The 25,381-nt window shown below is 33.6% G+C and overlaps 2 protein-coding genes across 3 annotated transcripts in view; both read right to left on the bottom strand.

Moving 5' to 3' along the window:
• Positions 1 to 25,381, bottom strand: part of LOC142345669 (uncharacterized) — a 710,383-nt gene that overhangs the window by 492,275 nt on the left and 192,727 nt on the right. The window lies entirely within an intron of this gene.
• On the bottom strand, positions 21,947 to 23,273 carry LOC142346322 (uncharacterized). The gene is made up of 2 exons (XM_075398852.1): positions 22,648 to 23,273; positions 21,947 to 22,450 (listed from the first exon to the last, which is right to left on the bottom strand). Exons 1-2 carry the CDS (start codon positions 22,978 to 22,980, stop codon positions 22,184 to 22,186), a joined length of 600 nt encoding a protein of 199 aa, XP_075254967.1. The 5' UTR covers positions 22,981 to 23,273; the 3' UTR covers positions 21,947 to 22,183.

The raw sequence follows: 25,381 nt of genomic DNA on the forward strand, positions 1-25,381 counted from the left end.
CATGTCAAATTCCGCTCATTTCCTGCATTTTTTATTCCGATCAAATTCCTCTCATTTCTTGCATTTTTTTCCGCTCAAATTCCGCTCATTCCTTGCATTTTTTGTTCCGCTCAAATTCCGCTCATTTCTTGCATTTTTTTTTATCGATTCCGCTCATTCCGGTCAAATTCCGCTCATTCCGGTCATCTCTTGCATTTTTTTGAGCGGAATTTGAGCGGACTCCTCGACTTGGGTTCTTGCAAGGTGGGGTTTTGCTATGTGCGGGTGCTACTTCGCACCATTTCGACCACAATCATCTGTTGTTTTGTTTGTTTTATATGTTCAATTTCCTATAAGCTATCGAAACAAATACCTAAACCTCTTTAAGAGATACGCTCCACTTATTTTGCTGCACTTAACAGTCGTCATTTCTCCTAGATGGAAAACAGTTGAAGAAACAAAAATAGTTTTAAAAATCTTTGTTTATGGTGCAAATTTGTATAGGTGTTTCACAGACTAATGTAAATTCAAAGATTTTGTATGCCAGAAACAAAAACTAAAACTAAATTATATACGATCTCGTCCATGTATTCCACAGTTTTTGTCTATACTTTTTTGTGTTCCGTTAGTCAACTTCATAATGTTGAGCAGTTTTTCTGGTTTCAATCTATATTCCAGACAAGGAGGCTCGGCAATGTGCGTTCGCACATAAAATTCCGACCCAGCTCATCTACATTTTTCACTTAATTGTCTACAAAATGAGGAAGAGAAAAAAATAACATACCATCATATCGTTCAACAAATTACTAAATGAGCAAAAACCCAAGTTGTGACCCGATGACAAAAGCCCCGATGAGACCTGTGACTACAATAAAATGACTACTAGAAGAGACGGTGATAAAAATCAATTAATTACAATTTTAATTACGGCCAAAACTCGTCCATTTTTTGAAAACCAATAATAATCAAATCAAAATGCAATCAGACAAAACTTATGTTAATAAAGATTATTGTCCACTTCATTAGAAGAAAACATGAGACTTTGCCTCGATGCGACTTGGTAACAAGTCTACAAGAAATGAACAAAACGGCAGAGATTAAAAAAAATTAATTTTTTAAAAAAGAATTAATGTCAAACTGGTTAGAAAAATTATGCATCAAATAAAATCTTTCAGAGATTTTTTTTATACCTCCATAGAAAGCGATAAAGACCTTTCTTTATCCAGGATATTTCATAAGAATGCAGAAAGAACGACAAATACAGGAAAAATTAAAAAAAAATGCCCGAAAAAATTGCACGAAGAAGTTAGCACAAAAACCATGTCCCAGCCAATTAAACACTGAGCTGTTCACAGAAAACTTTAAAAAATGTAGGATTGCGTTGTTGTCATTTGAGCAGAGGACTGCCCATTAATGTGATACTGTGAAAAGAAAAGAAAAACCTACAAAATTGGTAGAATAAGCAAAAAACACGAATATTTTACCAAACCTGGTTGTACCAAGAACAAAGACCATTTGAGGAAAAAACGTTATGAAAATCAAATTGTAGTCGATTAGAGAAGGGATGTGACTTGTCTAAAGTCAGAAATACAAGTTAACAGAAATAAGATTGGTAAATCTCAATTCCATTGTCTTTTTTAAAATGACAAATTATTTCAAAATTCGTGCCCAACTTTAACTAAAAGAGTAGTCAAATTATAGTGCAAGTTTTTTGAAAAATTTTTGTGCCTTTTTTTAGTGAGACTAAGTCGTTAGACCTTGAATTAACATTAAATAAAAACTGAATTAAAAAATTTTCAGGAACAACTTCACAAAGCCACAGTGTTGAAGCCATTAAAATTATAAAAAAATTAACCGCAAGAAGATTAAATCTTCCTTTGCGTCTCCTTTGAACATTATAAAGTTTTTTGTAAAACGACAACTTCAAAATGACTGCAAAAGTCTACAAAAATTGATAAGTAGTTAAATTTCATAAAAATCTTCTGAAACAAATTGTCTAAGCCTTCAAGACATCAGTCAAAACGTTTAAACAACAAAAAAAAACACATTTTGCCTCAACAAAACTTTGAAGAGGTCTCTCAATAATGAGGTTATGTTACGCAAAAGGATACGACATTGTAAAATACGAAAAAAAAACACAAACCAGAACAAAAAGTGATAAACTGAGGAATACTTTCATATTTTTTTGAAAAATTTTAATTTGAAAGTAAAAAACCATTCGCTCTATATCGATATCAATTAATAGGTTTATTTTTGTATCAATAGTTGGCCACCGAGAACTTTAATTACACAATATTTTGCATACGACAACAAAAAATAACCACAAATGACTGGCACAAAGGAAAAACTGAACCATGTTCTGCAAGAGAACGGTGTCGCAGTCCTTAAAACCATTTGCCAAGAAAACAATAAACATGTTTAATTACAAATTGTTTAAAGTTTTGCTGTCAGTTAGAATGTTAGGTAATGTGACAATTTGCCAAAGAAACAGAAACAACAGCACTAATGGGCAATTATGCACAAAAATCACAATCCGCCCAGAAATGATTTGGTTTTCTAGTTAATGTTTGACTTGTTTTTACCGAAAATAAGTTAAAAGTTAAACGAAATAAAATTTCGAAAAAAACTGACATTTCAAAAATTCACTGAATTTTCTTTAAAACAAATACATTCAATGACATAAGTGACATCAGGTAACAACGGAAGGCATGGTTCAGGTTCACCTAGACCTCTTCTTACAGATGCTATTTGGAGATTTGATTGGTGAGACTTAGTAATCAGACTGCAAAAAGAACAGTAATTGAAAAAAACACATGAGTTCAATTAAAATTCACTAAAACTCTTTTTCAAAGCCATAGGAACCATCATGTTCTCTGAAAACAAAGTTAATCTACATTTTACTTCCTCTGGACGTAATTGGGAGCTGTCAGTACTGGAGCCGGCAATAAAAAGTTAACATTAAAATACAAAAACAAATTATTTTGAAAGAAAAAGGCAGCACCAAAAGAAAAATTAAAAATTTTCTGATTGTAAGAATCCATGATGATATCAAACCTATCCCTGACTTTACCGCGTGCCCAAAAAAATGTCCAACTGTTCCAATGATTTTGGTAATAGTACAATTGTGGAATGAAATACTTCAAATATTTAAATAACAAAATGATGCATTTTGTATAATTATCGAGTTAAATTTGTAAAAAAACGGCCAAACTCTAATTCCTGAAGACTTTTACATGACGCCGAGTTTCAAAGCTCTTTTTAGAGTTTAAAGAGATAAAGCCAGTGGTTTCTAGGTCTCCATTATCGGCAAACCTAAACAAATTGGACCAAAAAAGCATATTTTTTTCCAATTTTTGATGAAAAATTTCTGAGTTTTGAATATTTTATCAAAATTTTTAGCAAAAGAAACTCAAATGAAACTATTCAGCAACGCTCTTTGATCTCTAACAGTAACAATGACACTCTATTATTAACAATTTAACGTGTTTTAAGAACTGCTAGCAAAATTGTGCCAAATTTTAACAAAAATTCCTGAAAATGTGAATAAAAACTGTCGAATATTTATAAAACTGTAAATCTCGATAACTGCATGTAAAAAAAAACGAAATTCAAAAAAATCTTTTTAATTTCATATACTATGTTGGATGGGCTTTCTAATGATACCACTAACTTTTCTCGACGATGAATATAATCGGCGAAAATTGTCTGAACAAAAAAACCCATTTGAGTATATAGTTCCTCCCTCCCCGCTAAAGTGGGGTCGGAACAATTAACATTTATCTGAAGTTACAATATGGTATGAACTGATAAACTAGAATTCTTGCCATCTGAAATGTACTCACCATAAAAGACTCGGTCGACAATTTCAGCACCAGAAAGTCGAACATTCTGTTAGTAGGAGCCACATCATGGTCAGTATAAATATCAGTATTGTAGGTGTAATCGCCATAAAGGTAATACCAGTACTGATATCGATTCGTTCCGCTAATTCAAAAAAAACTAAAACAAAACGTTTATTGCACCCCAAATATTGCGCATTTCAATTGATAAACGTATTCCGTAATTCAATTGATTTTTTTCTCTCCTGTGAGCCTGCTTCAATTAGATTAAAATTTGACTTCTCAAAATTTTTTACAGTTTAGTTTCCGTAATATGGACCCAGACCCAACCAACCTACATCCCGCACAATGAGACGGGTTATACACAAACTGGTTGTCTGGGACAAAGTTTTCTTCTAGAAAACATCAAATTTTGACTTGTTTGATCTAACAGATACCCCTTTAGGTTCCTATTGCTCTGTCTATCCCTGAATTTCAATCTGACGGTCTTGCGTACACCAAACGCTTCATCTTTTCCGTCTTGCCAGGGTCTCGTAAAAAAACACTGTGTGACTTGTTTGGTCTGTCTAAGGTTCTGGCAAAGATATGTTTGGCCTTGTAAAGAGTGCTAGGTCTGTTGTTTGACTGAGGGCCTGGCTATTAGTCCTGGCGTAGTGTATCGAACTCTTGGCAAGCGTAGTGTATCGAGCAAAGATCTTGGCAAGATTCATAGTACTCTGGCAAAGCTGTCCAACGTTTATTTATTTTGACCAAGAGTGGTCAAAGTCTGTTTAGTCTGTCCCGTTATTGTCTTCTGCTCTAGTCAGTCTGGAGCCATTTGACCTCTTTATTTGCGATTAGCGATGGAAGGACCTGATATTTAGCTGACAAGTCGTTAAAAGCTATCGTCGCAATAAGCGACCAAATTCAGTAAAGTTACCCAAACAAAATGTACGGCTTTTGCGGCATAATGTTATTGCAACACAATGCGATCCGAATTGCGTTTTAACATACTCTTTGAAAAACGCAATAGTTTCAAGTTTAAATCTGAGTTTTGACCAAATGATTTACAAGAAATGTGAAAACATTAAAAACTAAGTAAGAAGGGAAGCGGATTGTGTTGGAAAATTTTTGCACGGAATGGCAAGCCAAGTGAAATAAGCTTTGCTCAAGAATGTCAGATGAAACACATAAAATTTACGTTAAATAAAACAGACATTCAGACGAAACATTTTTTTGATTCATAACGATTTTTACGTTACGAGCCAGCGCCGCTACAAAATAAAGTAGACCATTTGGGCCATTTGACCTCTTTTGTTCAAAAAACGTATCTGATACAGGTAAAAAAAATGGCCTTACAGTTTGGAATATGGCAACAGAGGATTGATTATTTAAATTGGCCACTGTAAAATGGCTTTGTTCATTGTCGCAATAATCTGCAACATTTTTCATTGTTAAATAAGAGTGGGGGAGCTGTCTAGTAAACTCCCAAATCCTGAAAAATGTTCTTAAACGTCAAAAAAATCGTCGGAATGAGATAATGGTGTACGTGATTGATCTATTTTGATCATATCAGGAGTCAGTGATTGTGATTTAATGAACTGAATACCCATCAAGGTTCAACAACTTTGTTAAATTTTTGATCAAAAATCTAAAACAAAACTCATATTTGTTCAAATAGCTTTATAACTGAGCTTAAGAAAGCTTAAGAAGAAAGTCTATCTTCTTTGAAGAAATGGTCTCCAAAAGGTACATTTGATTTTCCGGCGATTAGAAACTTATGACATTTAATTAAATTTTATACAGAAAAACTCAAACTTTCGTATGAAAAAAAAAACAACTATTTCTGACGTTTCAAAACGACAATTTCTCATACTGAAACATACTGAATACCGAAATTTTTTAAGTTCTAGTCAAAACATACCGACAATTTCTTATTTTTGAAACCGAACATGCCGAACAAACCAATCACGCCGGTGATCTGGATCAGGGCTGATTCATAATGCCAACGTTTAACAAAGCCGAAACATCTGTAAGATCGAAACTGTGGACAACTGTTGAGACGAAGAATGATCAGTCGTTGGTGAATCACAAATCTAATTTGAAAACCGAAATCTTAGGCACAAACAAATCATCGATTACTACGGAAAATGCAGACGATGCGCTGTTATCATTTTTAAACTTTTTCTGTTTTTTTACTTTCTGCACTTGTTAATCTCACAATTGAAAGTGTTTCACTTGAACTAATTGTCCTTTGAACAGAACTTATTGTTCACTTGAACTATAAGTGTTGTAAAACCTGTTTTCGAAGATAATGTTATTTTATTTTGAAAAACTCCTGAACTGACCTGACCCAATACGTCGGATATGATCTTTTTTTGGAATTTTTCCTGCTTTCCCTGTTGGTTCTAAAACTAAGGTTCAAATCAACATGATCAAAAATGTAAACTCGCAAAAGATTTGACAAGTGAACACTTTGAGAAACTCAGTTCGAGCTTCAAGCAAATCGAGCTTAATATTATACAAACGGTCCAGAAATGTGAGAAAAAGTAAAGTTTTAAAATAACGGTCACACAAAAAACTAATAAACCAAGTGTAGAATATTTAATTTATTAGGGAAGAATGCAATTTAACACAAATTGAATTCGATGAAATAAAAAAACGAGATAAATCTCCTTGTTGCTCAAATTGACAGGAAAGAATTGTTTACTCTTATGTGTTAAGAACCTTGAGGCCAATTCGAATCTTTTTGATTTCGTTTACTGTAAAAAAAAAGCAAGGCATGCCATTGAGCTGAAAAATGAACAATTTTTCTCGCACTGAATGTGCGCATTTTCCGTTCAGAATACTTGTTATATAGAGAATGGCAAAACTAGTACACGATGCAAAGCAGTGCTGCATTATTACTCAATAGTTTATTCTGGTTGCCAGCATAATGCCACCCGCCTCAAAACTTTCAAATTCGAACTGTCGTGGGGAAACTTGTTTTTCTATTTCAAAAAATTCCCGTTTTGGATTTTAATTTTACTGTTATAAACCATTTAAAAGACATGAAATAAAGTCGTGAAATAATCTACTTTAGTGGTTATATGAGCTGAATTTATGACATTTCACAACATATTAAAGCGGTAAATTTACATAAATTAGCCGTGAAAGTGTTTATCCCGAGACGCGTGTTTGTGTGGCAAAGAAAGTTTAAATATACGAGTCTTGTAATATGACTGTTTTTCAGCCACAGAAACCATAATTCTAAACTGTTTTTCGAATGAGATGTATAACAAGGGTATTTTGAAATTTTTGGAAAAGAAGAACGTTTTATGGCGAAACTTTAAAACTCAACAGTTTTAGTGAATACAAACAAAAAACGGCGAAGTTGGACTAATTCAATCGAACTTTGTCAAAAGTTGACTTAGAGAAAAAAGCAGAGCAAATTGCAAATGTCTATCAGGCATTGCAGAAATTGCAAACTCTCCGCTGAAACACTCATAAAATTTTAAAATTTAGTAAAGAAACAGTTCGCTAGATTTTTCAGTTTGTGGTTTCATGAGCTATCAAAATTCAGGACAGTATCGATATATCTCGAACAGCTATATTGGGTTGCCCTCAACTAGTTTTTGTTAATTAAACATAAAATCAGTCTTTTGAAATATTGAATCAAATTGTTTCTCGGTGAACATGGCATTTAAACGTCTGTCATCTAAAAGCAAGTTTTAAGTGTTCCTACCCCAGTCGACAACGAATGGTTATCTTGCAAGGTCTTGCAAGATTCTGGCAAAATCTTGCAAGATCTTGCAAGATAACCCTTTGTCTTGCAAGATTCTTGCAAGATAACCATTCATCTTGCAAATATGCAAATAAATGGAACATGATCGAACAAGATCAAAGTGAAACGCAAACATTGCTTCACATCAATTTTTTTACATTGTGATACATAATTACAACCAAAATAGCATCAAATTTGTTTTCTTCAGCTCAAACTAAAAATTGAATCAATTTAGAAAAAGAAAGTAAATTGTTTTCCATAGTAGCAAAACAAGAAATATGAAGCACGAATTAATGTAAATAAATGAGAGTAACCAGTATTAATACCAACGGCTGTAATAAAATACAGATGTCTGGTATAAATTTTGTTTCAAATGATCTCTGAAAACTCATTCCACTTTATTTTGGTAATAGATTGCGCTAAATGAAAGATAATGCGTCTAAAACAGCCAATGATAGCAGAGCTCGACCGGAACGAACTTGCAAGAATCTTTAAAGATAACCATTCTTCTTGCCAGATCTTGCAAGATAGCCATCGTCTTGCAAGATCTTGCAAGATAAACATTTTCTCGCCAGATCGTGCAAGATAACCATTTTTTGCATGAATCTTGGAAGATCTTGCAAGATAACCATCTGGTCTTGACTAGGGTAATTTCTGAAGCGGAAGAAACAGTTATCTTTGAATTGCACTCTGAGTTTTTCCGAAAAGTTTAATTTCATTTTTCACGTATTTATCAATTCCGCGAATGTTTATCTTTTTATGTCTTAAGGCTCTTTGATGACAGAACTTCTCTCAATTTCAAATGAAAACTGGTAAAAAATTAGGAAAAACAACTCAGTCTTTAAGTTGATAGCTAATGCACTTGAGAGCTCTGACACTATTATTGTTCCGACCCCACTTGTGGGGCAGGAACTATATACTCAAATGTGTTTTTTTCTTCGGACATTTTTGGCCGATCGATGTATTCAACATAGAAAAATGTGAGTGGGATCATTAAAAAGCTCGTTCAGCGTAGAATTCGATATTAACATGTTTTTTTTTGAATTTCACTTTTTTCGAGGAGCTATAGTGCAATAGTCTTCCTAAGGAGCATTAAGTGAACCTATCTACTGCTTTGAGTGGATGGCTAATGGTTGTTAAGAAATTTTAAAAGTAATTTTTCGAAATTTTTTTTGAACGTTAGCCAATGTGAAACCTTTTTTTGCAAACTCTCAGTCAGTCTCAGTAATGAGAAGACTCTCGTAAATTGTATTGCATATAAAATAAGTCCGACTGTTTGTTTTATTTTCAAATATGACTTCAATGCGATGAGTTTCCATGTTTTTTTAAAAATTTTTAGATAATTTTTTCTTATTTTGTTTCTTTTTGAAATTTTATGGCTTCATCCTAATATTGATAGTTCTTATTGGCTCAAAAAAGACGTTAAAAGACACATGGAAAAAGTTTTCAGAGAAAAACTCTGGATTAAATGGCTTCGACACTTTCTTCTCTCTTTTTTTCTAATGAACTTTTGGTTTTTGACTGTATTTGTTAGTGTTTTTGTTGTCATAAGACTTATTCTGATGTCTTATTGCTAACCGGTCTACAGGAAACAACATTTTCTTCCCATCGAGGCAAATCGTTGCGTATTTGCTGATTTCCGTTGAGAGCTTTTGAATTTAGTGTCGTTGATACTACGGGTTTTCCAAATAAATTTGCGGTTTAAAAATATTTGTTCATATTTGTTGATTTTTCGAGTCTTATAGATAAAGAGAATGGAATCGTATTGTTATTAAAAATTTAATTGAAGACAAATTTGTATTCGTTTGTACTGAAAAATGTATTATTGTGATGGCTTCAACACTTTTGTCTCAATTGTTTTTGGAATTCCCTGTTTCAGCTCTTTCTTTTATTCTTTTTGATAGAGTAATATAGTTCATCCAAGGTAGTCTTCTACAATGGATGAACTTTATTACTCTATCGAAAAGATCATAGCAAATAGTCTTAAAGCTTATGATATTATTCGTTTTCTTACATTTTTTTTTTACAATTTTTCCTTTTTTGGTTATTTGCTTTGTATAGTTTTGTTGTTCTTTTCGTCAACTTAAAACTAATTCTCATCATTGAGATGTCCCATCCAACTCCTTGTAATTCATAATTTAAACTTTCTAATGACATCATGTCGTAACTGATGTTTTGTTTCCGGGGAAAAAAATGCGTTTTCGTAATTATTTTGTGAGTGGTCAATATGTGTCAATAATTTGTCCAATTGTTTTCAAATGAGGCCCAAGTGAAAATATTTATTCGTTTGGTTTACTTTTAAATCAATAAGTGTAGAGAACAATTGAAATGGAAAAATAATAATTAGATAATAGCAAATCTTTTTAATGGCCTCAATGATTTGTGTTTTCGCATTTTGTAATTTTGCAGACTGTAATTTCTTGAGCTTTTCTGTATCTTTAGTCCGTTTCTATGGCTTAATCTAACCAAAGACAGGTCCTATCAGTTTCGTAATGAAATTATTGTAAACTTATCGAGAAAAATTTTGTTAAAAGCTAATGACTTTTAAGGTACGTTTGAGATTATTTTGTTTAAAAATGTGGATTGATTTTTGATTTTTGCCTCATAACTTTATCTTTTTACTGGTTATCTAGTCTTATTCGTGAAAAATTAATCTGCTGTATACTTCAGGTAAAAAAAAAATTGCGCAATTAAAGTTTTATCCGATTGCATTTTATCGTTGTTTACCAGGAGCTTTTACATTTAGATATTTAATTTTTGGCGTTAATTTTTTAATTTTGCGTATTTTGTTTGTTTTTTTCTCCCGTAGACTTTTTATTGGCAGATCCTGTGAACGCTGTAACGAGGCGTGGCATTATGTTATTCAATTAGTAGTTTGGATGTGAAACGATTTTTTAAAACTGAAACATCTCTTTTTGGTTTTCTCTTCATTTGGTTGACAATTAAGTCAAAAATGTAGGTCAGCTTGGGTCAGAACTTCATGTGCGAACGCACATTAATGAGCCTCCCGCTGCTTCTTTAACCTTAAAATATTCTTTTGCTCCTAGTTTATTTTTTGTTGTTCTATGCCCCACTGAAACGAAACTTGATACACCTTGCAGTTTCATGCACGTTTTTGACAATTCTCGCAAAACTTGAAACATTTTGATAGTTAAAAATTTTTTGGATCATCTTTGGTAAGAACGAGACATTATCAAGACATGGCAAGAATTTTCTTGTCAAAACTTTCTAAGGTCTTAATAAATCATAAACCTTGACACACAGAAAAACATTTTTAGAAAAATTGTGCTTTGGAAAAAAAGTATTTATCGAAAAAATTCTACGGTTCAAAACTGGGGAAGATGGATCACCACAAATTTTGGACTGTCATTTTGTGGAGAGTGATTCGAAGCTCTATGAACCAAAAATTACTAGTTAAAACTAATAGAAAATTAGCAGAACTGGTCTAAAAAATATGATGGTAAAAAATTTAAATTCAAATTTACTATTGAAAAATGTAGCAAAATGAATCAACAAAACTTATGGACATTCTTTTTGAAGAACCTAATTCAAAGTGATAAAAACCACAAAAAAACAATTAGAAAATTTGTAGAAGGCGGGTGAAAGTACTTTAGAAAATTATGATCAGTAGAAACATTTTGCATATCAAATTAAGGTTTGAAGATTGGGGCAACATTTGTTTTGGACAATATTTTAGTGGAAAGTGATTTCGATGCCTTAAGAAAAGGGGATCAAAAGAGTAAAACCTAGTAGAAAACTAGTAAGATTCGTTCAAAAAAACTATGGTCTTTAAAAAAATTAATTTTCAAATCAATTCTACGGTTGAAAATAAGGGCAAAACGTGTTTAAACCTGACTTAATGAGGTAAATTTGCTGTCACCCAGTGTGACGCCGTGATAATGGAAAAGAATTCACTTGTCCATTTAAAATCAGAGATAACTGAAAGATCCACAAAGCGAGTCTTAAAGCATTCGGCCGCGCTCTGCAGCCTCTGTGGAATCCCATGACTTTAGGTTAAGAAAAAAATGGCCTACAAAAAGACAACAGAAAAGTTTGAATCGCTTTCAGAACACACTTGCACCACAATCAATCATTATTATGACAATTCAAAAAATAAAATTTTCAAATGAAATTTACTGATGAAAATTATGGCAAAGTGGATCAGCAAAATTTGTGGACATTCTTTATGTAGAAGCTAATTCAAGGCGCTATAAACGAAAGAGAAGTAGTAAAAGTTAGAAAAAAACTATTGAAAATAGACTAGAAAAATATGATAAGTAGAAACATTTTGGAAATTAAATTTAGGCATGTAAATTGGGGCCAAATTGATCAACAATGGTTTTGGATCTTTTTTCTGTAGAAAATGATTTGAAGCACTATGAAAAGAGGAGAAAGTAGTAAAACTTATGAGAAATTTAGTAAATAATGTTTTAAAAACTATGATAAGTGAACAGGATTTTAAAATCAAATCAGAGTTTTAAAATAGGAGCAAAGTGGATCAGCAGTAGTTTTTGATACTTTATACATAGAAAATGATTCACATTAATATTAGCAGAAAGAAATCTAATAAAAAATAATTGAAAATTGGGGCACAGTGTATCAAAAAAAAATTCTGACTTCCTTCTTATCAAAAGTGACCTCAAGCGCTAGAAGCGGAAAAAAGCAACAAATAAAGAATTGGAACTGGAAATTTGTGAATTTTTGGGAAAAAAGGAAAAAAATAATCGTCGAGCATCTTATTTGAAATACTTAGGGACAAACAAAAATCGAAAGCAATTTCTGATATTTTGCCAAATCAAAACTGCTTCACTGTGTATAAAGTTGTTTTAGTTGACCAGATTTTATTACCCATAGGATGTCTACACGAAACGTTAGAATTAATAGACATACTATGGAGGCATATTTAACTTACTGTTCACCAAAGACAAACAAAACCATGACTTGCTTTGGCAAAATCGATCAGAAAAAATTTCCGATCACTTCAAAATACGAATCTTTCAAAGCATATATAGAGTTAAAAGGACCCTAAGATGCACTTCTAATAATCGCAAACAGATTTTTGGTTGATTTTTTGTGGTAATAGCAACTTCTTTCATATCAACCTTTCATTTCTATAATTGACCAAAATTTCTCTTTGTTACTTTGGGCATTATATTTCATTATCTTGCTTTCATCTTTGATAACTTTTTTTTGTTTTTGCAATGAAACCCTCGTGTTCTTCAAATTGAAATTATTGGCTCTGAGATTACTCTGTTGAATGATAATTTAAGTGACAAGCTTGAAAAACATATCCTTCGACAAAATTTTCGGATGATTGTTGTTTTGTGCGAACGAAAAATAAACTTAGTGTGCAATTAGTGTTTTCCAGGTTCCCAACAACTGTTTTGAGCTAAGTGTAGAAATGATTTTAGGTTTTCAAACAACTTTTCTCTGCTGATGGTTACATCAAAATTCTACGATGGTCTTTTTTGTGAATATATACAAATTATCATAGACTTTCATGGCAAAATGAGAAAGTGTCTCAGCCTACACCTAAAAGATAACGTAAAGTGGACCACAATGACACCCATAGACAGGTTAGCACCGCTGTTTCACGTTGTTTTACGGCATTTTCAAAGATAATGGTTTTTGCTTGTAGCCATTAAAATTGTGTACAAGTCAGCGTTTTGGAAATCAATTCTGAGTTAACGAACCAAATTGAAATAAAATTATCTCAGCTGATTTTCGATAAACTCTTGTTGCCAGATCTATGAGGTCGTGTCCTGAACTGAACTGAAAAAAAAAATCGAGGAAAAACTTGAAGAAAATCGTGTTTCTTTTCGGCACGTTGATTCAAGCAAAAATTAATACTCCAAATCACAAGTAAACATGCATGTATTTGTCCCTCGGGGAACACCTTTTGTGAAACAATGCCCTCCAATTTATGAGAAGATCAGTTTTAGCTCAGTGTGCCGAACCTCGATTATAGCCATTTTCAACTACATCGGCGTAGACATAAAAAGTTGTTAATTTCACAGTCCGCTTTATAAATTTTCTGATTTCATATTCAATGATGCATCAATAAAAGTAAAAAAAAATAAATAAACGTATTTTGCCATTTTTTTCCTTAGTTTTCAGTGGGTTTTTTTTTAGCGAAATAGGACACGAAGTGACCCAAAAATGTCACTCTGGAAAATATACGATAAATTTTATCGATTTTCACCCATTTTGCATAAAAGGCATTGGAGTCCACTTTTCTTCATACTGCAACCAATTCCCGTACAAAAAATTGTGAGAAAATTTTCTCAGAAGCTATTACACATGATCTGCGCGAGAACAGTGTTCAAGCAATAGCAAAAATCAGGAGTTCAATTTCAGTTTTTAATAATTCCCGCTCAACTATTAAAACAATATGAACAATCTTGGTCGTGTTTTGCAGCCATTCAGCTGCAAAAGCAGAAGCAAACTTATTCTATTCTGTAAATGGCGTTTTTTTTCTTTCAGACGTTGTGAAAAATCGGCCGCGAAACATACGGTTGTTTTGACGTTTTAGTGACTGGTACGTTTCGCGTTTCTACTTGTTAAATGTTAAAAATTGTAGATTTTTAGTGCTTCAATATGTACATTGAACTCCATTAGGAACGGGTAAACTCTCCATAAATATTTTGCATATGTTACAATATGTTAAAAATTGTAGATTTTGAGTGCTTCAATATGTACATTGAACTCCATTAGGAACGGGTAAACTCTCCATAAATATTTTGCATATGTTACAATATGTTAAAAATTGTAGATTTTGAGTGCTTCAATATGTACATTGAACTCCATTAGGAACGGGTAAACTCTCCATAAATATTTTGCATATGTTACAATATGTTGAAAATTGTAGATTTTGACTGCTTCAACATGTACATTGAACTCCATTAGGAACGGGTAAACTCTCCATAAATATTTTGCATATGTAACAATATGTTAAAAATTGTATGTTTTGAGTGCTTCAATATGTACATTGAACTCCATTAGGAACGGGTAAACTCTCCATAAATATTTTGCATATGTTACAATATGTTAAAAATTGTAGATTTTGAGTGCTTCAATATGTACATTGAACTCCATTAGGAACGGTTAAACTCTCCATAAATATTTTGCATATGTTACAATATGTTAAAAATTGTAGATTTTGAGTGCTTCAATATGTACATTGAACTCCATTAGGAACGGGTAAACTCTCCATAAATATTTTGCATATGTTACAATATGTTAAAAATTGTAGATTTTGAGTGCTTCAATATGTACATTGAGCTCCATTAGGAACGGGTAAACTCTCCATAAATATTTTGCATAGGTTTTTCAGAGTTTCGGGGGTTCAATTTTTGGTCTGCAGTTGACCCTCCCAATCCCAAGAAAATAATTCTCAAATTAAGAAAACGTGTGGGAAATTGTAAAAATTGCATTGCTGAATTTGAGTATCCGCATAACAAACCCGGGTCCCATTTATGGGGAGGAAACTTCCAATATGTACATTTTTTGAAGTTTTATTCGTCGAGTTCTTGACAAGTTGAACAGATTTTGATAGAGAGCAGGGCTTAGCAGGCCACAGGCTCGCAATTTTCCTCTCCTGTGCCCAGTGCTTTCTCAAGTACTTGAATTTTTAGTCTAACATCAAAATTTGAGAACCTCAAGAAAAAGGGACATTAGAAAACAAAAATACGTTCACAATATTTTTAGCAATAGAGGAGATCTAATTTCTATCTACAGCTATTTTAGCGTGTCGTTTAGCAAATTGTCAGTCACTGTGGGTCAATTTTGGGCGTTGGTACCGCACTTAGTTTTGCTAATAACTCGATGAAATAGCCGTCGTAGAAATAACCTGTTTGTTTGTTGGGTTGAGCTCAGCTTGAGCCGTACTTGAATTCCTGAAATACCATAGTTTTGTCTGTTTTGTGACTGGTACGTTTCAGGTTTCTAGTTTTGAAACAGTGAAAAGTAATGTTATGGGCTCAGATGCAGTTCCCATACACCCATAATGTCTCCCTAGTTGTTACGGGTGATTTTGCTATGCTGATTGGAAATGTGTCCCGAAACATAACTCAAAAGTATGTCAAAGCGACCCGAAAATGCGTCCTGGTACCGTACTTTAGCTAATATCTCTTTGTAGAGTTAGCCGATTTTGGATTTGCTGTTCTTTTTAAACTTAACTTGAGCCCTACTTGAATCACTGGAAAATGGGTTTTTTCTTGCAGCCCTTAATGAGAAATAAGTGTGTATTTAGCGAAACGTCAGTCCCAGTAGGTCAATTTTGGGCTTTGGTACCGTGCATTTTCCCCTAATTTCTCATCGTAAAGTTGACCGGTTCTGATCTTTTTTGTTGCATTCAACTCACCCTGAGCCTTATTTTAAGCCCCGTGAATTGGTTTTTTTTCTTTAAGAAATTGGCCGAGAAACATACGGTCGTTTTGACGTTTTTGTGACTGGTACGTTTTGCGTTTCTACATGTTAAATGTTGACCAATTTTAGATTTTTATTGCATGAATAGTTGCATTGAACTCCATTTGTAAGGAGTAAACTCCCCATAAAAATTTTGTATAGGGTTTTTGAGGGTTTTTGGGGTTAATTTTTAGTATGCAGATGCCCCTCCCACTAGTCCCATGGAAATATGTCTCAAATTAGGATAAAAGAGTTGAGAAATTGTAAAAATTGTTCAATTTGGGTATCACCACAACAAACCCCGGTCATATTAATGTGGAGGAAACTTCTCATATGTACTTTGTTCAACATTTTTGGAGTTTCAATGGTCAATTTCGGCTCACCAGATCACCCACAACCGCCACGCCCGTTACACCTCATCAAATTGGCTACGTAACCATGCTAATATATATCTTATTCAATTGTTCAGTTGTAGCAAGAACCTGCTCTGAAGCCCCGATAAACATAAAGTGGAGTGGGTTGTGACTTTATATCGCACACTGCTTTTAACTGTACTATATTTTTGATACTGTTATTCTAAGGTGAGGGCCTCGGAGCCCCATCAGATGCACAACCCCCCCCCACGCCCCGTCAAGACGCCGGTTGGTCGGCTTCCACCACTGGGTTTATGTGCATCTCATGATGGGCATGTAGTTGCTGTGCGGTCGAGTTTTACGGGCCTCTTCTTTGGTGTTTCTGAGTGTTTCTGTGTGTTTCTTGTTTCTTTTCATGATAGCCTTCGGTTCTGATTTTTAAGAGCTTTGCTTGTTTTCCTGTTGGCTCCTTTGGGTGTAGCTGACTTCACTGCTGTCTTCGCCGCTGCTTTTTGTGAGTAACCCTGCGCTTCTGTTGTTTTTTTCTGAGCTGACCCTGAGTCAGAAGCTGAGTCCTGTTGGTCTAATCTGCTTCACAGAGTTTTGATTAGGTTGCCTTTTTCTACCTTTTTTTTCCTCTTGTGCCCTGGGCTCTTTCAACTACTTGAGTTCTGTTGCTGATTTTGGTAGTCTAACATCAATATTTGAGTACCTGAAGAAAATTAGATATTGAAACAGAAAATATTTTTATAATATGTTTACAATTTTTGAGATCTAATTTATATCTACAGCAATTCTGATGTCAGATCTACCAGTTATGGCTACTGTATAGGTCGTGAATTGTTAAAAACTTTTGTCAGAATTCAAGAATTATGTAAAAAAAACTTATGGTTTTTAAAGCAATCGGTTTTTGAGAACTGTTAATCTTTGTTACTTGTTTAAGATAACATACAATAAAAAAAGTTTATATCTGACTGTTAAATTGTATTCCCTGCGTTCATAATGTATACCAGGAGGAACGTTTTGTTATAAAAGAAGTATTGTTTCTTTTTTCGTGATGTCATACTTTGCAGAGTTAGCTATACCTTTTCTTCAAAATTATAGACTCTTTTTTATGAATTTCTCTTTTAATTGACTTTTTTTGCCTTCTGACGTTCGGGATCAGTTATTTATTGTTAGAATACGTCTTTTATTGCAAAGGAACCTGATTTTTGGTATACTTGGGTCCTCTAGCAGATCACGTTTCTTTCGGTCTCAAAAAATTTGTAAAAAATTTTTCAATTTTTCAAGGTGTTGGTGTGTTTTATATTTCCCTTGACTGTACCAGTAGCTCCATTAGCAAATTATTTAAAAATGGTATCGGAATGAGAAAATTGCAAAAAACATTGGCATTTTCAAACGAAAATTGTTTTTTGAAAAACTTTGAGCTCGATTCTATGTTTTTTTGACATCTAGGGAAGAATAGGTTCTTATATCTGAATAATAAATGGTATAATCTGCGTTGACAGTGGATACCATGTCAGCCGTTTTGTTATAAAAGATGGATTGTTTTTTTTATGATATCGTAGTTTGGAGAGTTAGGTCAACGTTTTCTTTGAGAAAATTTTTTTAAGTTAAAGTTTTTCGGACTTCTGACTTTGAGGGCCAGTTTTTTATCACTAGTAGACGTCTTTTTTTGCAAAAAGGACTATATCCTTGGTATACTGGGTTCTGTAGCAGATGAATTTTCTTTCGGTTTCAAAAAAAATCTATAAATCCTTCATTCTTTGAGGTGCGGTAGATGCTCTGTCTTTACATTATTTCCTGATTTTTGTACTTCCCTGGACCGTACGAGTAGCATCAATAGCAAATCGTTTAAGAAATTTACCAGAATTTAAAAATTGCAAAAAAAGGTTAGATTTTTTAAGAGAAAACCGTTTTAAGAGAAATGTTGAATTCGATTCTACTTTTTGGACATCTAGAGGAAAATAAATATATATCTGGCTATTAACTTGTATAATCTGCGTTCACAATGTTTACCAGGACGGCCGTTTTTGTCATAAAAGAAAGATTGTTTTTTTTTTCGTTATATTGTAGTTTGGATAGATAGGTCTATTTTTCCTTCCAAATTATGGAATTTTTGTGAATTTTTCTTTAGGTTGACTTTTTGTTGCTTCCTGACGTTTGAGACCAGCTGGTTATCATTATTTGACTTAGGCTATTGCAAATAAAACCAAATTTTTGATATACTTGAGTCCTGTAGCAGATAACTTTTCTTTTGGTCTCAAAAAAATCTGTAAAAAGTCTTCAATTTTTCGAGGTGCTGTAGAAGCTCTATTTTTTTCATATTTTCGAAGATTTTTCTACATCCATGGACTCTACTATTAAAACAAATAGCAAATTGTTTAAAATTCTATTGGAATGAGAAAATTACAAAAAGTTTGACATTTAAAGAGGAACTCCTTTTTTGAAAAATTTCTAACTACATTCTACTTTTTTGGATATATATAGAAAAAAAGCTTAAATCTGACTATTGAATGGTATAATTTGCGTTCAAAATGTTTAACAGGACGGAAGTCATTGTTATAAAAGAAGGAATTATTTCTTTTTTCGTGATATTGTAGTTTGGAGAGTTAGGTCTACTTGTTCTTGCAATTTATAGACTCGTTTATTGTGAATGACTCTTTAAGTTGACTTTCACTGGCCATCTGGCGTTTCAGACCAGCTGGTTATCACTAGTAATGGTAATCTTTTGCAAAAGGAACCAATTTTTTGGTGTACTTGGGTCCTGTAGCAGATAATTTTTCTTTCGGTCCCAAAAAAATTTGTTAAAAGTCTTCAATTTTTCGAGGTGCTGTAGATGCATTATTTTTTCTTTTTTTCCAAGATTTTTGTACTTCCCTGGACTTTACTATTAATACCAATAGCAAATTATTTGAAATTCTATCGGAATGAGAAAATTGCAAGAAAAAGTTGTTTCTAACTTCATTCTACTTTTTTGGACATCATGTTCCACAAACCAAAATTTTCCTAAGCAATTCAGATTTTATATTCCATAATTTTCTTCTTTTGTTGTAGGTAGACGCAATTTAAATAAAATATTTTTTCTGCGAAACTAATACTGCGCGAGACGCAACGTATGTGATACGCATTTTGATATTTGATTCAAAATCATAATTTTGGTTGCAGATGCTATACGTTGCCTTATTGCATGAATATGAGCTTCATGTTAGTTTCGAGGGAAAAAATTTTTGGTTTCCCTTGAGGTGGTAGCAACGTAGCTTCTAACTAAGTCAGAGTTGAAATTCAAGTCCTTCTTTGGAAAATTGATCCAAGGGAACAGCGTTGTTGTTTCAAAGCTTTGAGTGATTCTAATGCAACTACTGCTAAAGAAATTGATGAGCGAAGTTGAAATTCTGCATCGTTATTTTTTATTTCAACCGTTTCTTTTTATTTTGAAAAATAACTTTTTTCGAACTTCAGGGCGTTATCTTTAGGCAATGTCATACGGGTTGGATATTTGTCATTAAAATATCCATTACCATATTTAATTCTTGTCTTAGTTTCCCCCATTTCAAGGGCAGTTAATTTAGTTCATTTTCATTAATCTAACTTCATCAGTTATTTGTGTTGCATCACTTATTTGTGTTGCTTCATCAATCATTTGTTCAGGTTGCAAACAGGAAACTCTGTTTCTTTAATCTTAATTTTGTTTAAATTTCGATTCATTCTCTCATTTGCACTCAAACAAACCAGTTGTCGTTCAATTTAGTTAACTGCTTTTCAAAACTAAGCTCAAGAAGCAAAGTAGTCATTCGCATCGCGAATAACCAATTTAAAAAGTGAAATTCTGAATCAATCTCGAAAGTTTGGCAATCGCACCTCAATGCCCAATTCAAACAAGCAGTGGTATTTTGGCTCAATTGACTAAAGATTCAGCTAAGCAGTATAAAAGGCAACTAGATTTCTATACCAATTTATACTAATTTTTGGTGTTCCTTCCAATCAGTCTATCCTTCAAATTCGATCCAACAGAAATTGTATACCTCAGGAAATAGTGTTTTCCATTTAAGCGGAATGAAGCTTAGTCCATTGCTCTCTGGAATACACAAGGCATATCAGCTAATCCTTATCAATCAAAATTTCAAGTGATAATTACTGGTCATATGTTAACTAAAAACTATTACAGTGGCTTGTTGTATCCAGGCAAAACTAAATTGACTGTACGTGTACGTTTACATTCATTGCTGCTAAAGGCTCTGTTTTTGCTAAGCGTTTAAATGGATGAACCAGAGTATTATAGAATAAATTTATGTATACTCTAAATCTTATTATTGATTTTTGTTCAAATTTTAGAAACAACGCTTAACTATTTGAATGGTCAGTTTTATTCGTTGTGAAAAAGAAATTTTTTGGTCTGAAGATTCCGATACTTTCTTTCGAAGCTTCTGAAGATTTGTTTTTGTACTTTCGAATTGATAGATGCTTGTCGATATGTACTTTCGGGTAAATTGCTATGCTTTATGGCACAACAATTTTGTTTTCTTGATACAGCTGGTAAGCCCCGGGTATTTGTTTCTTCTATCCAATTTTGACAAAAATCTAATTATGCAAAAACTAATACTGTTAATTTTTGAAAAACCAAAGGAAACTCGATATACTTAGACTTTTCCTGGTTAAAAAACTTAACATCTAAAGGACATCAGAATTACTAGCATAATCATGCAAAAGCCGTTTTTGACTCTTAAGCTTCTTGAAAAAATTTCAAATTTTACCGCAGATTGAATATCGGATCATAATCTTGCAAGAATCTTGGAAGATCTTGCAGGTTTAACATGGTCTTGCAAGATAAGTAAGATTAACGTCTTTTTGCAAGAATCGGCCGGGGATACATAATATTGATCTTCAATTTGGATTTGCAGATTTTTGTACTAGCCTTCGACCTTCGTTTTGCACGTGTATTTAGAGAAGAGACACACAGGTGTGAGCAAAAGATTTCCACGGTTGATCGTGAAAAAAAATTTCTACCTCTGTTGTCCTATGACATCTATTTTCAACCTTGAAATTTCAGTTGAGCCTTCTTCAATTATCTTTTACCCTATGTGTTATCTGATAATTTCAGTATTTGTACTTCGTACATTGATTCTGGTGAAGCCTGACTGCGGCAAGTTGGTTTCTCAGCAGCGCTTACGTCTTGATAGATATTTTTTAGGTTTGTTTGATTGATTTTCATACGCATTTTTGGTTGCATTTGGTCAAGTTGTCGGATTTCGATTTTCTTAGATTGAAAGTTTTTAATTGTAGTTTTGATATCATAAAATGGATAGCTTAAAATGCGCAATTTTTGTCTTAGATTTGCTTTGGATTAAATTTGTAATACAGCACTGTTAGGTCCGGATGAACCAACACAGAGTAGCCCGTGACACTTGATGAGTTCCTGATGTAAAGAGATCGAACCGGGTTGAGGTTCCAGGCGGAATTACCTCTAATAAGAATATTGCAGAAAAACGTGACCTTTGATTAGACTTTTGTGCGCTCGAAGCAGGCTCCGATCAGCCGAATTCATCCGGGAGTGACCCTCTTTTTAGACTCAAATCAGACTCAAATCATAGTATGACTGGAGAACCTGACTTAATAGAGAAAAATAGCACATCATAAAAATTATTGGACTTTGATTACACAAAGCTGTCTGAAGCATAGACAATAAAAGGTCTGCTATCTATATATACAAACGTCTAACTCTGTATTGAAAAGTCAGTTTTTGCTATTTCGTCGAATATGTGCATTATTCTTCTTGGTTCGGTTTTTTATTCCAAAGCCTGTTTGTTTACAAATTTGATTTGCTTTCTTCATCCTTTGGTTTCTTCACAGCCGTCTTTTTTTGTTCAAAATTTAGTTGACTCAATTTTTTGCCCGTCATCATCGCCACCCGCAAAGTCCTCTTCCTTAGTGTACATTGGGGTGAGAAACACTACGATGAAACTGAGAAGTGAGAATGGGAACTGGATCCAGTGAAGGAACATCGAGTACCCCCAGTCGAGGTCTTCCATCTCATCATTGAGACACCAGGTGCAGCAGAGGGGACCAAAGAAGCCACAGGACATCTGGATGTAGCTCAGAACAATCACTACGTTGTAGATGTGGTGATGCATCTGAAACAACAAACCGCTTCTATTCAGTTTCGTAGCCAGTTATGAACTTCTGGCTTTTTGAGCTTGCAATTGCATGTTTCAAACAAAGTAACGTGACTCTGCAGAAGTCTCTTCCAAATTTTAGTTGAGTGGTTTGTGATTAATACCAGAAGTTTTCATAGGCTTCAAGCCAAATCACAATCATTTTAAAAACTCACCGCGGGTGATAAGTAAATGGCGGCATGTTTTGTCAGAACCAGAATGCCAAACTCGATCAAGTACGAAATGAGACCCACAGCAATCACATACTGGATCGCAGACGCCACCTTGGACACCTCCAACATCACCAAGTCCGGCATATTCTCACACCCGGGAGGTCCCGCGGCAGGGCACTTCATGAACTGGCCATGGTGCGTGACGTCATTGGTTTTATATTCCACAGTTGAGATAGAAGCGGAAAGAAATGCGAGGCAAACGAGTTGAAGGGTTCCAGCTCCAATCATCCACCACCCTTTGCTCGCTTTTCCGTAAAGTTGGTCGCGAAAAAACATTTTTATTGATGTATTTTATTTTTTATCACAAGAAAACGACTTTTATTCAATCTCAGCAAATCGTAAGAAAACAGTTTTTATTCAACTTTGATGAAAATATTTGTTGGAACTCGTTTTGAGACAAAAATTTTACGGGCAAAATTCTACTACTATCTATTCAACCTGTCAGCGAGCTCAAAATATAAAAGTATTCTCTCAAACTCTGTTTTCTAACTAATAAATATTTATTCATTCGCTAAAACTTCGTTTCAACGGCGTTTTCAACTTTAAAATGCATTTCTAATCGCAAAATTAAATTCTTGAAAAAAACAAGTTGATGCTCGACTTGTTCTTTTATGCAGGCTTAGCTTGAATCAAAGAGCGCACGAGTTCAATTTTAATTGCGTATATTTATATATTTACCTTTCTTTGATTCGGCAGATGTATCTCTACAGGCATTTAAATCATGCAATTATCGAACATGTCAAAAATTGCTCTTTACTAATGATTAGCATGGGGCGTTATGACGCAGTTTTAAAGACCACCATAAAATTCAAAGTACGCGCTAGCAAGCAAACACGTGATTTTAGATGGCCGATCAAAACCGAAGTGTAATTAGTGCGAACGAAGAAACTATTTAATAGCATCGTTTTCAAAAGGTTTGAAGGCCAGCTGTACAATAAATTTGCCAAAGTAGTTCCAAATTTGTCAGATTTCAGAGCTCTTTCATCTTTTGCGCAGAGTTTCTGCCAAGCTTAAAAGATCTAGAACATTCTAAAGAAAACTAGAAGAATTAAATCTATGATAGTACGCACAGCACTTTTGGGTCTTTCTGACTAAAGTCATGTGTTAATACAATCTATGACACTAGGTCGTGGGGGAATATAAAACATTTTAGCAGTGGTCAGAATTTGATGTTCTGCCGTGGATGATCCCAAATGAGAGACTCCATCTTGAGGATTGTGTTTTCTGTTTTTATGAATCATTATCTTTTGAATAATCCTTAAAAAAATTCAAAGTGTGAATTTCCCTAAAGATCGATTAATCAATAAATTTGCGAGTCATCCAAGGCAATCTTATTGTATAAGTAATTTCGCCAGAAAAAATCTTGCAAAGATTCTTGCAAGATTTTTGAACCACTTGCAAGACAACGCCCAAGTTTTTCGGTTCGACTTTCTTTTAATTGACAGTATTTTTGTTTATGCATGAGACCAATTATTTTTCAACACTAAATACTCAGGTAAAGATGAAGAACGTTCATTCAAGTACACAATCAGACCTTGTTTTTTGTTCCAAAGTAATTGTTTCAAGGTAATTGGCAGGAATCAGAAATTTGAAAAATACTTGGGTCTTTCCCAATTAGCCCCCATGAATTTATAGCCCCCCATTATGGTATAAATTCCATGATTAGGGGTGGGGGGCTATACGTTATCTGACCACTGAGCTGGGGGGGGGGGGGGGGGGGGGGTTTGGGGACTATAATGAGAAAGACCCAAATACTTAAACTCATTTGCAAGCTCTCGATATTCCGATGCTGCCTGCCAATTTCCTAAAACTGTTTATTGTATTCCAATTTTTTAAATCAGATTTGATAGTGTTTGTTCCATTCATAGAGTTTTTGTCTGTTCTTAACATCGTATTTTTCCAATTTTATGATTTTTCAAAACCTTACACGATTTTGATTCTTGGCTTTAAATCTTTCTCCTCGTAAGTACGTAGGCAAGCTACGCTTAAAATTGGAGCTCATTATTACTTTTTGTACAAAATTTATTGTTCCGACCCCACTTGTGGGGGGGGGGGGAGGAACTATATACTCAAATGGGTTTTTTTGTTCAGTCAATTTTGGCCGATCCATATATTCATCGCAGAGAAATTTGAGTGGTATCATCAAAATGCTGGTTCAGCGTAGAATTCAAAAATAAAAAGATTTTTTTCATTTTTCGTTTTTTTCGAGGAGTTATCGAGGATTGAAGTTTTGTGTGAACACGGGACATTTGATCACTTTTAGTGTGATTTTTCTTCAAATTAAGATATTTTCTATAAAAATAGTATTTCAAACTTAAATATCTTGCCAAAAAATGAACCAATTTCGTGTTCCTAATAGGCTAAAAGCGTTAAAAAAGATTAGTTCTGGTCTCATAGGGAGCTTCAGTATCAAAAAAATTTCGAAATCTATCTGAGAGCTCTTTTTTTTAAAACTTTTCTACTTTTTTTTGTTTTTTTAAGTCACCTATAGACAATTCATTTTTCATATCGAGCTTCCGTTAATGACAAACTTTTTCAAAGAACTGCTCATGTTTTTTTTAAATTCGACTCTGAGTTTTCGTAATTTTAAATGACACTTTGAATTTCTTTTTGATGTTTTACTAATTTTTTGAAATCTTATGGCATGAACTCGTTGACTAGCAGTGTAATATGTTCC

Source organism: Convolutriloba macropyga, chromosome 9 (assembly GCF_964194025.1).
Source record: "Convolutriloba macropyga chromosome 9, txConMacr16.3, whole genome shotgun sequence".
Classification (NCBI taxonomy): domain Eukaryota; kingdom Metazoa; phylum Xenacoelomorpha; order Acoela; family Convolutidae; genus Convolutriloba; species Convolutriloba macropyga.

Coding starts and splice junctions, on each gene's coding strand:
- LOC142346322 (XM_075398852.1), bottom strand. CDS start 22,980: ATGTTTTTTCGCGACCAACTTTACGGAAAAGCGAGCAAAGGGTGGTGG. Junction 22,451..22,647: donor CCATTTACTTATCACCCGCG/GTGAGTTTTTAA, acceptor TTGTTGTTTCAG/ATGCATCACCACATCTACAA.